General features: G+C 42.9%; 1 protein-coding gene across 13 annotated transcripts in view; it reads left to right on the plus strand.

Moving 5' to 3' along the window:
- AMBRA1 (autophagy and beclin 1 regulator 1) overlaps nt 1-14,089 on the plus strand; it is a 170,953-nt gene that overhangs the window by 62,773 nt on the left and 94,091 nt on the right. For 8 of the 13 annotated variants that reach the window (XR_013442346.1, XR_013442347.1, XM_078058089.1 and 5 more), the window contains 2 exons: nt 2,079-2,165; nt 6,232-6,411. The exons of 2 other annotated variants lie outside the window; for them this stretch is intronic. Coding sequence is in view for 9 of the 11 variants with exons in the window: in XM_078058089.1 (XP_077914215.1) it covers nt 2,079-2,165; nt 6,232-6,411 (267 nt within the window). In the remaining 2 variants the exon portion in view is untranslated. The remainder of the gene's footprint in view (nt 1-2,078; nt 2,166-6,231; nt 6,412-14,089) is intronic. 3 more of the 13 variants (XM_036104956.2, XM_036104960.2, XM_036104957.2) reach the window with 2 other exon arrangements.

Raw genomic sequence — 14,089 nt, forward strand, 5'->3', positions numbered from 1 at the left:
AATTCCTATAGAACTAATTAATTAGTATTGGACAAGTATTTATCTAAGATGGTATAAATGTCCTGAATAGATATTCTTCTCAATTTCACTTTTCTTCTTTTTCCAGTCTAGGTACCTCTCCCTACCCCTTCCTCTCACAAACATTCTGTAGTTCAAGACTCAAAGACATGCCATTATTTTATGTGCCCCTAATGAAAGAAAAAAAATCCTGCCAATTAAATTATGTCAGGGACGCCTGGGTGGCTCAGTGGTTAAGCGTCTGCCTTGGGCTCAGGTCATGATCTCAGGATCCTGGGATTCAGCCCTGTGTTAGGCTCAGTACTCAGTGGGGAGTCTGCTTCTCCCTCTCCCACTGCCCCCTCAACCCCGCTCATGCTCTCGCTCTCAAATAAATACAATCTTTTAAAAAAATAAACTGTGTCACACAATTATAAGATGCATCCCAGTTTCAGACATGTTAAAATGGGAGGGTATCTCTTAGAATTGATGAGAAGCAGCATTACTGCTGCTGTCAACAGTGATATCATTGAAGATCCCAGGCCCCAGAGATGTATTTTATTGCTTTCTTCTCTTCCTCATTGGTTACGTTGTAATATTCTCTTCCTTCAGTGGTAGGACTGCTTAAAGTGAATTGTGTGGGGAGGTATTAGGCCTTGTTTAGATAGGAAGCATCATTTAACAGTTGGTTGTCCTGGGCAGGAAAGGTAGCAAGCCAGATTGACAGGGCCTCTGCTCTAGCCCTTCCCCAGGCTGTTAGGGGAGATGCTTTGGTGAGCCAGTTGCTGGGATAAAGTGACTGCACATGACTCTACCTAAAGCCAGCTGGTTTTAATAACAGTGAATTGAATTAACTCAATTGGAAAAGATTGGTAGCTGCTGTCCTTATCCTGCAGATCTGCTTTAAAGAGTCTGGCAGGGAGCCGGAGACCTGTTCCCAGGAGAGCCAGGCAAGATGCTGCTGGAGAGGAACAGTATGCATTTCTTTCTTGAGACCATTTCCTTTGAAACGTGTTCTATGGCAGGAGCTTGACTGGCTGCCAAGGCACATTTGAGTTGGGAAGCAGTGTGGCAGACTCGGCAAACTGGGGGGTCCCTGGGCCATATTTATCAGATGTGTTTTAATTGGCCCTTGTACAAAGAGGGAAAAAATGTTTTAGCTAAAATTTGTCAGGAGATTTCATGGAAAAGTCCAGATTTCTGGCTTCCCTTAAAAAACAGGAAGAGCCAGCAATACTGAACCCACATTCTAGATTGGACTCACAGTTCAAACATACTCACTTTTTACCTGCGTGGAGCCTGGAAGGTCCTGCAGTAGGGCATTGTGGTTTGGAGCATTTTGGAGTTGACTTTCTCTGGAGTCCTGGTGCTATCGCCCTGTGCACAGTGCCATATACTTAACTTTTAGGCCCAGTGTTCTCATGTTTGTATAGTAATGCCTACCTTGCTAGGTTGTGGTGAGTTTTAAGTAAGGAAATATATATGAAGTGCTTAGTATTTGCCTGGCACCAAAAAAGTGCTCAATAAAATGTGGGTGTATTGACATATGATCATTTGAACTTATGATTGGGCTAGATTATATAATTAAAGATTTTTGTCAGTTAAGAGAGCATGAGGAGTACTCCTCACAAAAAGGGTATGGGCAGAGCAGAATGAGTAGAAGATAAGGGGATGTGGATTAGGATAACATGGAGAAACTGAACACCAAGATAAATGTTGGCACTACCTGAATATCTCTGGATATGCCTAATTTTCCCCTCCTGTGTTGATCCCAACCTCCTATTTGTCTGCTGGAGATACTGCAAATAGAAATAAGATCATGTCTCTGAAGCACTTGTTCATTTCTCACAGAAGAGCAGTATTCAGCATAATACAGTGGCCATGTCCAGTGTGGGAGCTTTGTAGCTCATTTATTTATGTCTCTAAGTATTTAGTTTGTAGGAAGGGTGTGATCCCAGATAGCAGGTGCTAGCTAGCTACAAAGGGGGATGTTATTTATCTCTCCCCCTATTTTTCCCTTATGAATGACCTCTGAGTTGGTAATTGACAGGGATTATTGCCATTTTTTTAATCTCTGCTAGGAGGCTGCTGGAGTCTTCCCTCATTTCATTATCCCGTTATGATGGAGCAGGATCCAGAGAGCACCCAATTTACCCAGACCCAGCGAGGTAAGGCCAAAGTGAGAAATGGCACTAGGTGGGGGGGAGGGGCTGCCCTTGGGGTTGCCAAGCTGTTGGAAGCCCCATTCTGTGCCTCTCTGGTCCTGGTGCTCTTTTACTCTTCAGTTAACAGTTTTGAGACAGGTGGTTCAGGTGATTGGGAAGTGTTGCAGGTAAGTGAACAGAACCTCTGGTGGCAGAGGGTTGTGACTGAGCTCTTGTGTTTTGGGGCTCATTTCTGTAAGTGGGGCACTTAGAGGAGGAACCTGAGGAGGCCACTGGCAGAGTCACAGGATACTTACTCCTTTTTTGCTGATCAGGGAGGCTGTTGCCATTCAGGTGGAAAGCCAAAAGGGAAACAAGTTGTTATTAATAGGGAAATTACTTACAAATTAAAACTAACCAACTAACAAATAATCCTACTTGCTCTCATTTGAGAGAGAATTTAGACTTTCAAAAGGTAGAAGTCAAACTCATTCAGATGTTCAATTTTTGGATGCAACCTAAAGGAAGAGATGACTAACAAAAGGGTAACTAAATAAAACAAGTTGGCATTTTATTAAAGTGTTTACCTTACACTGATCAGAAGATATTTGAAGAGTTCTCAAAGAGATTAAAAAAGCACTTAGACAAGTTCAAGGCCCACCCCTAAGTAATACTGGTGACTGAGGACCAAGGATGGGTGTTGAGTTGATGTATAACATTTATTTATAGTGAGCAGCCCTTTGGCGTTGTCACAACCAGATTTACTGATTCTGTTAATGACCTAAATAGGGGATAACCTTTACATTACGTAAGCAATACCAGAGCATATGTGAGGCTTTGCCAAAAGAAAGAGCAGTTTGTAATGGTGGGGTTGGCAAGTTAACAAATACAGGTTAGATGAAGCTAAATGAGCTTTGCTTTAGATTAAAAATTTCAAGTCTGGAAAGACCCGTAGACCAAGTTGATTCTAGAGATATTGAGTGATTTCACTGTTGCCACAGTTATGTCATGATACTGAGCATTCTTTCTGAGAGACTAATGAAAGGATTCCCCATTACCCTCTTACTTCCTTTTCCATACCCCCGAAATGGCAAATCCAAGGATCGGGGAACATTTGGAGGCAGCTGAGATGATGATGACCAAACCAAGGAAGTTTATGTTAGTCTCTGATCACACTTGAAAGTAGTAAGTCCTAAATAAGAGAGGGAGATTTTATGTATCAATCAGATTACTCTGAAACACTGAGAAGAGAATTTCTTGCTATAAAAGAGTTTCTTTTAGGACAGCAGTAGGAATCCCATCCCCAGAATTTTTAGCCTGACAGAGTTTAACAGTGATCCTTAAAGACCATTGTTTGTCCTCCTTTCATGTAATGAATCTTTTATTTACTCCCACTCAGATCTCTTTATCACAGAAAGTGTCATACTTTGTGGTGTTGCTATTTTTACATTTTCTCTCTGAACACAGAATAGGTTTTCTTTGGAGGAGAAAGTATTCTTCCTTGAAGAAAACTTGCGGATTTATTTAAACATTTAAAATTTTTACTTGGGACACTAGAGTTTGGTGATTATCCAGCTCTTCAGTAGGAGGATGATTGCTACCTCATTACTGGTTGTTTAATTTCTTTTTCCTCTTAGACTTCACCATACACAACACATATAGGTCAAAGCCTTTATGGGGCATTTCAGCATTCAGATCCTTAGCTTCCCTCTGGATACCTAAAAAAGATGAGGCCAGGATGTACTTGTATTTGATAATTGTGCCAGGAATCCGTTTTTCTTTACCATTGATGCATAGTTTTGTAGCTTAGGGAATTCCTGTCCTATAGTGAAATTAAACAATTGGGGTTACCTAGTGCTGAAATTGTGCCCTTACATAAAAGGGTAGTCTTTATTATTGTCTGCATCAACATTCTTTCTACTTCTGTCACCAATAATATAATTTTCCCATTAGTTAGGGTGGGCTGTCAACTGAGGAATGAGTATACTTATGGTCACTTTTCAGAATCAGTTCCCAAAAAAGAATCTTCATTCTGTTCTTGAAATGTTTTTTACATTCTTTTCTAGTCTGATTGACTTGAGAATTTAACCTTCAATGATTGACTTCTGGAAGATTTCTGTATATTTAGTAGATAAAAGAACAACTCAAGAGTGCTGACTTTTGTCTCTTGAAAATTTAGGATTGTTGATTCATCCTTGCAAACTGTATGGCAACAGGGGGCCAGTGGATAATGAAAGCTCCACACGTTGAGACTTTTAAGAAATGATTCTTGTACTCTGATGATCTTGGCCAAGGCATCTGTGCATCCCTTGCCCACCTGCTGAATAATTTGGATTCGGACATGCCAAATACAGTATGTTGTTCTATTACAAGGACTTTTGAGTTCCAAAGATGGTAATTTGGCCTGCTTGGGAATTCCATTTGATGATTGGCCAGAAGGATACCACCTCTGATGACTGGCATTTCAGAGGTAGCCTTAGTTCCTATAGCAGGTGACTGCAGAATCTCTTTGGTCTGAGTCAGTGGATTTACTGAGGATTTTCCCAGAAGGTTTGTCCAGGGGTAATGAAAAGTCAGGCAGCAAGATTTTGTAAATAGTTTTCCTATCAATTGATGTAACTATTACTATTTCCATTCTCAATCAGTTTCTCCAGATTTCTAAAAAAAAAAATGTTTTTTTCCTTTTATATTCAAATATTATAGAAGTTAAGATTCCCAGGAATCCTCATTAGGATTGCTGTGTTTCCTTTCAATTTTTTGTTCTAATTGCAGAAATACATATGCTTTTATATACATATTAGTATATGCATACCATTCTTTAATTTTTCTCCCACTTAAATTTTTGCTTTAGAGGGTTTTTCTTGTGTGTATATAGGGATGACTTATTCTTTTTTAATAGCTACATAGTGTTTCTTTGTACAGATATAGTTTATTTAATCTGTTGGTGGGCATTTGGGATGTTTTCCAGTTTTTCACTGATGCTGACCACATATACAGATACATACATATCTGTGTATCCTTGTGTTTTCCCGTATGATAAAATTCCTAGTGGAATTGTTGAGTTAAAGTGTCTGCCTCAGGCAAGTTTTAAGGCTGGAAATTTCTTAGTAATCCACTTAATATTATCATATAAAACGTTTTTCTATTATTGTTCTTCTCTCACTTTCTTAGTATGTAGCAGTATTGTGAAAGATGGAAGAAAAACTTGAGAAAGAAGGGAATGTGGTGAATTGTATGGGACACTAGATGTTTTCATGGAATATGAAGACACTAAGCCACAGTTAGAAGAATAGAGGTCTAGACTAATTATCCACTGAGAATAGCCATGGTAAGGGAGAAGAAAAAGGAATAACTGTTGCCTACTACATTGCTTAGTGCCCACGTAGCCTCTAATGCTCTGTTGTAAGAAATAGAAAAATCTTTTTTCCCTGTTAGGTTTTGTTTTCCTGAGTATATTTTAGTCTCTTTTTCGATCCTGAATATTTTCTCTGTGTTACAAATATCTGTGAGTAATCCATAGATCTGAGAGGTTCAGGGAGCTCATTTTAGGGGGCTAGGACAAATCTGGAGCTGTGTGGATTTGTTGGAGAGGAAGGACGTCCTGGTGAAGATGGCGCCTTCTTTGGTCATGCCCGGTTTGCCATCTCTTGGCCTCTTTCTCCTGTATAAAATGAAAGAAGACCTGGCCTCTAGATGATTATTGTGGTCTCTTTTCGTTTCTTATATTTTGAGTATGGATGATTGAAGAAGGCCGTGAATCTGTGTGAAGAGCACTCTAAGAAACTACGAGCGGTCCCTTAAGAAACTAAAAAGGAAGGTCCAGTGTTATCCCCTTGGGAGGGGCAGCCGTTGAGCAGATGATGACTGATTCAACAGCCTCTTTGCCTTCTCTCAGAACAGAAACACTGGTGGTAGTCTGATAAGCATATTGTGCAGTACAGACCTCCTGGTGAGTTAAATGCCCTTTATTTTTCATGTCTCCGGAGTTCGCCTCAGCAGGGAGATGCCCTGGGAGAGCTGGATTTACTGTCTTTCACAGTATTCCCCACATTAGTGCTAGTTTGTGTTTGTCCATCTCTGTCTCTCTCAGATTATCTCCTGCTGCATACTACGCCCAGAGGATGATCCAGTATCTCTCACGGAGAGACAGTATTCGCCAGCGCTCCATGCGCTATCAGCAGAACCGTCTCCGTTCTTCCACCTCCTCCTCTTCCTCAGACAACCAGGGCCCATCAGTAGAGGGAACCGACTTGGAGTTTGAGGACTTTGAGTAAGTACCTCCTTAGCTTGTTTCTTCCCTGTCCTCCCAGCTGTGTGTGCTTCCCTGTTGACCGCTGTCCAAGCAGCAGTGGTTGACATTTTTGCTTCAACCCCCTAAGTTGTTATTTATGAGTTATAGGATGGGGTGAGGGAAAGGGGGTTAAAAGGCTCAGCCCCCGCCGCACCTCCCCACCTCTGGCAGTTGTGCTGCTGATTCACCGGAGCCTGTGGGGAGAGACAGCCCACTGGCCCCAGGCCAGGCTGGAGAAGATGGTGCCGCTCGTATGCAGCGCTTCTGTTTCCCTTTCGCATGAACGGTGGCTGTGGAAGTGCTTCTCATGGCCTGTCTTCCCAACATCAGGGAGACAGGATGGTGGGTATTTTTTCTCTTAAGCAGAGTAGGTATAGAGACTAGAAATAATGAGAATGCCCAGATTTCCCTAAAGACAGTTCCTTTTAGTACCCTTGAATCACACGGATTCTTTGAGGTCCTACTCCATTGCCTAAACTTTCTCCCTCCCCCCACCTCTCCCATAAGGATCCTTTGAAAGTTGCCTGTCAAATTAATGTGGTGGCTTGAGAGGTGATTCCTTGCTCTTCTGGTGTTTTTGAGTGGTTGATTGGAGGGCGGGGGTGAGCTGGAGGAGCAGGGTCAGCCCCACGCACAGGATTAAACCCCTCCGTCTCACTGTTGTGTTTGAACTCTCTGACCTGCTGCTCCTGACCTTTCTAGCCATTCGTTGTGTTTCTTTCCATTCTCAAAGCTTCCCTGGCTTGTATCAAATTGGACATTTGGCTCTTGTTTTGATTTCCTGTATTTTGATATTCTCAAACATGCAAAATGAGTGAGAGAGAGAGGTGTTTAAGGCTTTTTTTTTTTTCTCCTTCTGTACTGGAATAGGACAGCCTGTCAGTCATTTTCCTTTATTTCCCCTCTGCATCTTGACATAGCCTGGTCAGGTCTGGGATATTAAGAGTTCTTGCCTCCCCTTCGACCTTCCTCTTCCGTGAGCTGAATGGATGGTTCCCCAAGAGTCACCTTGCAATAGAGCTTTAAGATGCGTTGGAGAAATCTCTCTGACAATGATGACTAAGAAGGTGGAAACAACCTTTATACCAATTTGCCTTCCAGTTATGATTCTTAAACACACTAGCAATTGTGTACTTGGAAGCAGAAGGCAGACTGAATGGGCGGTTCATTTGTCTGGGGAAGATGTAAACGTGAAAGAAATGCAGGGATGCCCTGAAGCAGCTGCAGTGGCACGTGGAGCAGGGGTGCTGGTCCTCTCTCATCGGCTGCCCACTGGCTCCTAGCCCGTGTCATTCTCCCTTCAGTCCACTATAGGGGAAGGTGGATGCATATACTGGCCGTGAGGGGAAAGAGAGTCTCCACTCCCTCAGTCAGGCACCCGCCAGGAGTGAAATATGTTCCCCTGCAGGTTATGATTATTTTTTCAGCACTGGGGTCTATTCGGGGAAGCAGTTTCAAGTACATGCCAAGACTGCTGGGACTTAGTACCACTGAAAAGCCTCAGTAATCCTGGGGAGCTCTGGGAGTCAGTGCAGATCGCATAGCCTCCCTCCATGCACGTTTGGAAGGCTGTGTTATCTCTTTGCAGTGGTGAAACGTGGCGCTGATGCCTTTGAGCTGTATCTTGCCTCGTGACTTGTCCTTCACAATGGAGTTCTGGGTTAGTTTAAAATGTTCTGTTCTCATCTTACCTTCTCTTTCTTCTGCTACCACCTCCTCCCTCTCCTCTTCCTTCCCCCTTGATTTTCCTGTGTCAGACTGCCTCCTCTTTGTGCTCCCCACAGCCCACCTGTGCTCTCACCTCCCCCCTGGCTTCAGCACGACCTGAATTTACACTGCCTTCCTCACCTTTCCTGCGCTGACTTACCATTGTTTCTCCCTAGGGGTCTTCCATTGCTCCCTGGTTAGTAACAATGGGCTGATTTCTCTCATGCCCCTCTGAAAGTCCTTCACAGGGTGTTTGCCTTTCTTTTTGAGCTGATGCAGACTGTAATCTTGTTTTTAATAACAGCTGTGGATTAGTCACTTCAGTATTAGTAGTCCAGGTCTCCTAGTGAAGGAAGTTGCTAGCTGGCTGATGCTGAGTTACTATCTGTTCATTCTTTCTCTGTCTCTTCCCTGCCCTCCTCCTTCCTGTTGTAAACTGAGTGCTGCTTGTGGTTGCTCCTCTTCTCTTAATTTCTAGGTGCTGTGAAGCGGGAGTGAGTGAGAAATGAGGGAATGTACCGACCCACTTTAATTTCTCTGCCCCAATCCTTTTCCTTAGCTTTGATAACTAGAAGGAAGGTCAGAAGCTTGTACAATCATAGTTTATAGTTCTTTCAGGTACAGAGAAGCAGGTAAGTTAGACACGGCCTGGAATCCTCCTAACACTTAGGGTGCCATTAAGAGAGACTGTTCTACTGGTTTCCTTGCCTTCATAGTACACCATGCTCCTGCCTTTGCCATCCCACTTTGACATCTTCAGCTCTCTTCCCATTTGCTAAGCCAGGGATCATTTTCCCATTCTCTCCCTTGTCCCATCTAGGTATATAAAGTCGCCAGATCCCATCTTTTTGGTTCTTTTCCATCATCTATTGAATGAAAGATATCAGCTATAGTAATATTTTTCATATGTATACTAATTTATAACATACAAAACATTTGTAATATATATAAATATATTAATATATTTTATATATATATTTAAAATCTTTTTTAATCCTTATAATACCCTAATGAGGTATTTACTCCATTGTAGTATTTTTTTTTTAAAGATTTTATTTATTTGACAGAGAGAGACACACTGAGAGAGGGAACACAAGCAGGGGGAGTGGGAGAGGAAGAAGCAGGCCTCCCGCAGAGCAGGGAGCCCGATGCGGGGCTCGATCCCAGGACCCTGGGACCATGACCTGAGCCGAAGGCAGACGCTTAACGACTGAGCCACCCAGGCGCCCCAGTATTTTTTTTTTTAATGAGGATACAGAGACGACCAAAATCAGACATGTCTGAGATTCGAGGACAGGAGCAAACATACTAAGTTCTGGTTTTTATTGTCCTGCAGATTGATTGATTGATCGATTTAAAGATTTTTATTTATTTATTTGACAGAGCGAGAGAGCACAAGCAGGGGGAGCAGTAGAGGAGAGGGAGAAGCAGGCTCCCTGGAGCCAGATGCGGGGCTCGATCCCAGCACCCTGGGATTACGACCTGAGCCGAAGGCAGACGTTTAACCGACTGAGCCACCCAGGCACCCCTGTTCTGCAGATTTAAAAACCTTTAAAAATGGAGGGGCCTGGGTAGCTCAGTCGGTTAAGCATCTGACTCTTGATTTTGGTTCAGGTCATGATCTCAGGGTTGTGAGATCAAGCCCCGCGTCAGGCTCTGCACTCAGCGGGGGAGTCTGCTTGAGACTCTCTCTCCCTCTGCCCCTCCCCTGCATGCACTCTCACTCTCTCTCTCTCTCAAATAAATAAATAGATCTTTAAAAATATATAAATAAAATAAAAACCTTATAAATGATGTAGAACCACATTTGAGCTCTTGCTCCCTGAATTTGCTGTGGAAGAAGACTATCTAGATTTATCTCTAGGGAGGATAGCTTTGAAGTTTGGTCAGCATCAGGTTAAATTTTCTGTTCTTTTGTAGTCTGGATTAATGACCATCTACCCAGGCAGGCATCTTCTCCTGCCATTCATCTCTGTCTGCGGCCAGGATTGAGACTGCAGGGTCCCTGTGTTTATCAAAATGCACAAATAGGACATCCAGAAACCTGCTGTCAGAAGGTCTGTCCTGAAGTCTTCAGCATCTGTCTTTGCATAAAGATGTTCACAAGCAGGGTAAAGGTGTGGCTGCCCCTGACGTTGCTGTCTGCCGGCTTTTGAAGCCAGACCATCTGCTAGAATGTAGAAAGCAAATAAGCATAAGGAAAAATGCCATTTTAATTTTCACCATCCCTTTGGAAAGAGAGGGAGGCTTTTATGAAGCACTGCGGTTAAGTGCCGTGTCCTAGTCATTGCTGAGGCCTGCACAAGAGGTGGTATGTGTCTGTTGTTCCTGTTATCCTCACCCCCTTCCTCATGTTATCTCTTCTTCTAAATGTAATTATAATCCCAGAATCATCCCCAGTTTATTCCTGCCCTTCTTGTGTCTTTTTGTAACTGCTTTGCCTTCCAAGGCAAAGAATCCCCTGAGCCGATGACAGAATTAGAGAAGCTTCAGATTGGATCAGTCGCAAATATCTCCACCAGCATACCAGCCAGAGGGGAATTATATTCACTTCTTAAAATTGTTGCTAGCACAGAAAAGAGCAAGTTCTTAATTTACCGTTGTGACACTGGGCTGACTTTGGAAAAACATCTCAATGGGAATTCTAGTCCTTCAGCCTTAAGATGAAGTCTCTTTAGGTCTATTACGTTTGTTTTCTTCATTTTTCTAATTTATCTGGTTGTATTTGATTTTTTACCCAGAAATGCATATTGTGACCAAACAGGCAAAAATGTTTCACCGTATGACAGTCATTTCTAGGTGCCAGAGATGGGTTCTGGTTCCTTAGCTTGGCATGAAGTGTTGTGGCAGGACCATATACACATAGACAGCCTCATGCAGAAAGAGTTCCTCCTTTTATGGTCCCCGTGCTAGACACCTTCTGGCAAGGGAGTTGTTAAAAGGTCTTTTGGTCTGTGATGTAGCTGAGGATTCTGAAGGCTGTCACTCCGCTTTGCCATCTGACTGGGCTGGTGTAAGAGAGGTTGCTTGCCTTGAGTTCAGAAGTTAATATTCTTCACCTGCTCTTTTGCTGTAACTGAAATTAGTTGAGCCATGGCAAAGAAAATACGTGAAAGCCAAACAGTACTACTGTTATCATCTGTGTATAGGTGAAATCCTGGCAGCTTTGTGAGACTCCTATATTTGCTTCAAGTTCTTGTGGCTAGGAATTCTGGTAGCGTGAAGCTGCGTGTCCTTGGTACTCCTTGCTCCCGCTCTCTCTTCTGTGCCCAGAATTTCCAGGACTCCTGTGGGAGTCAGTGACTACTAATAACAGATACATAACTGTAGCCAAGAAAGGGAAGGGTAAATCTTTAGAGAGTGTTCTTGTCTACTTCATTTTGAAGAGGAGTTGCCTTTGTTCCTTCCTTTGACTTACAAACCACAGACTCTTTGATATTAGAAATACAAGAGAAATTCTAAGGAAACACACTTTAAAGTTATTCTCTTTATAGACTGGAACCTGCTGCAACAGTCGGGAATCAGGCATAGAAGAATAGAAGTAGTTCCTAAAGTGGGATGAGATAAGAAACTGTTCTCTTCCTTTTTATTAGAGAGTTTTAAATAATTTCACTTACTTGATTTTCATAGTGGTTGATTGTTTTTTTATAAGGTGGGTTTACAAAAGAGAAAGTTATATGTCTTAAAATAGGACTGTCACTTCTAGATATACTTGGGAGAAAGACAAATAAATACACAGTCATAGAAACATGAAATAGCGTGGAATATTTCAGAAATTCCCTTGTTGATAAGTTTGGCTAGACTGTAAAGTCCAAGATATGTGGTAGATGAGCCCCGAGAGTTAGGGTGACACCAGATCTTTGGCGAGTCTTGTGTACCTTGCAAAGGAGGTGAACTTTTATCTTGTAGGTCAGGGAGTCATTGAAGAGTTTTAGGCTATGAAATAACGTGAGCAGATTTTTACATAATAACTTACAAGACAGACTGTAATAAGGTAGCACTAAAATACAGAGCAGCATTCTCTGAAGGGAAGAGAGTATTTGGGGAGATGTGAGGAGTCTCCCTGGGTTTCACCTGGGTGGATAGACTGCATAGGACTTTGATGAATTGATGTGCAGGATGAGCGTGGGGAAGGAGATTCTAGGAGATTCAAAGGGAATAGCTTAAGCAAAAGTCCAGCGATCGAAGATTTACAGGGTTTGTTTGGGGGAGCCTGAATAAATCTGTGGCTAGAGCTACAGAGTGTTTGTAATGTGAAAGAGAAGATCCAAAAGGCCTGAACCGAGGGCCTGGAATGCCTGGCTGAGAAGTTTGGACTTTATTCTGATCTGGGGGCAGCCATTACTGAAGACGTATTTGAGGCAGCTACCTCTGACAGCATTCGTTAGGGTGACCTAAAGTGGCAAGTATATGGAGGGATGCAGGAAAACCAGTTAGGAAGCAGTGGCCAAAATACAGGAGAGGACACTCGGACTGGACGTTACGTGTTGGGCGTAAGAGGCGTGTTTTCTAAGAGTGGGGCCAGTTTGTGAACATTCCTGGGAAATGAGCTTTGAGAGCTCGGCTGTTTCACTTCCTGCTTCTCCAAATGAAATGTTGCCCGAGTCCTTTTCGACTCCTACTTGAGCCAGTTTTGAACTAAGTTGGTAAAACAGCAGTTGACTCCTAGAGCAGCTGTGGTGGGAACTGGGATCACTTGTCAGCGCCCGCTGCCCCCATAGCCTGACAACTCTTGTCGAGAGAATTGCCCTGGGTTCTGGTTTAGGCTGAGCCAAATTTGTCATTTGATTTTGGGCAAGTCCCTTTCCCACCCTAGGCCTCAGTGTCTGATCTGTAAAATCAGAGGGGATGATCTCTGAAGTTTAACCCTGAAGCGCTCAGATCTTTGTGGGAGCTGACTACCTTAGATGAACTTCCCTTGTGTTCAGCAGAGGCAGAATAATGAAAAGTCCCAGAGAAGTGAGGAGACTTCCTGAGGATTAGGAACAGGATATCTGGCACCTGGAGAGCCCCAACATGTTTCTAAAATATATGCCTACCTGAATTCTAGCTCTTTCCTGAGGATTTTGAGCCTATTGCTTAGAAATATAGACTATTGCTTGGCAACTTCAGAATTAGCATTCTTTCTGGGCAAGTAAAGTATATATGAATATTTATTATAAGGAATGCTAGAGGAGAAAGAAAAGGGAATATGTATGGATTGTACTTGGGCATAGCATGGGAAAACACAGAAGGAAAGAATTAAACAGTCAGGTGGGGAGGAGGGGGGGGAAAGGAGGACATAACCACTTAGAGATCTAGATTTGTATTCTTTTTTTTTTTTTTTTTTTTAAAGATTTATTTATTTATTTTTTTGACAGAGAGAGACATAGCGAGAGCAGGAACACAAGCAGGGGGAGTGAGAGAGGGAGAAGCAGGCTTCCCGCAGAGCAGGGAGCCCGATGTGGGACTCGATCCCAGGACCCTGGGATCATGACCTGAGCCGAAGGCAGACACTTAACGACTGAGCCACCCAGGCGCCCTAGATTTGTATTCTTAACATAAAATGTACAATAGGAGTATGAAATGTATGCAAGTGAAATTAAAGGTAGAATAAGGGAGGAGAGGAGTTTGTAAACGGTAATTATCTTTTTCCTTAGGGAAAAGTTAAGGCTCTGCAGTTCCAAGAGACCTGTGCTCTTAGGTATCCCCTATGAATGACACCCACGGGCCCTGTGCCTTCCTCCCAGAAATCTAAGCCCTTACACGTGTGCACAGTCCTTTGGCAGTAAAGACAGGGCCCTCGGTTTCTTACTAAGAGCACCCAGGTAAGGAAAGGACTTGAGCCATCCAGGGACAGGAATACCAGCTAGGCCTTCTGTTGTCTGGAGATTGAGTAAAAACAGAAGAGCATAGGAAAACACTTATTTTTTTAATAGTCTAATTCTCAGCGAAGTCAACTGTGTGTTGT

The sequence above is a fragment of the Halichoerus grypus genome, chromosome 11 (assembly GCF_964656455.1).
Source record: "Halichoerus grypus chromosome 11, mHalGry1.hap1.1, whole genome shotgun sequence".
NCBI classification, from domain to species: domain Eukaryota; kingdom Metazoa; phylum Chordata; class Mammalia; order Carnivora; family Phocidae; genus Halichoerus; species Halichoerus grypus.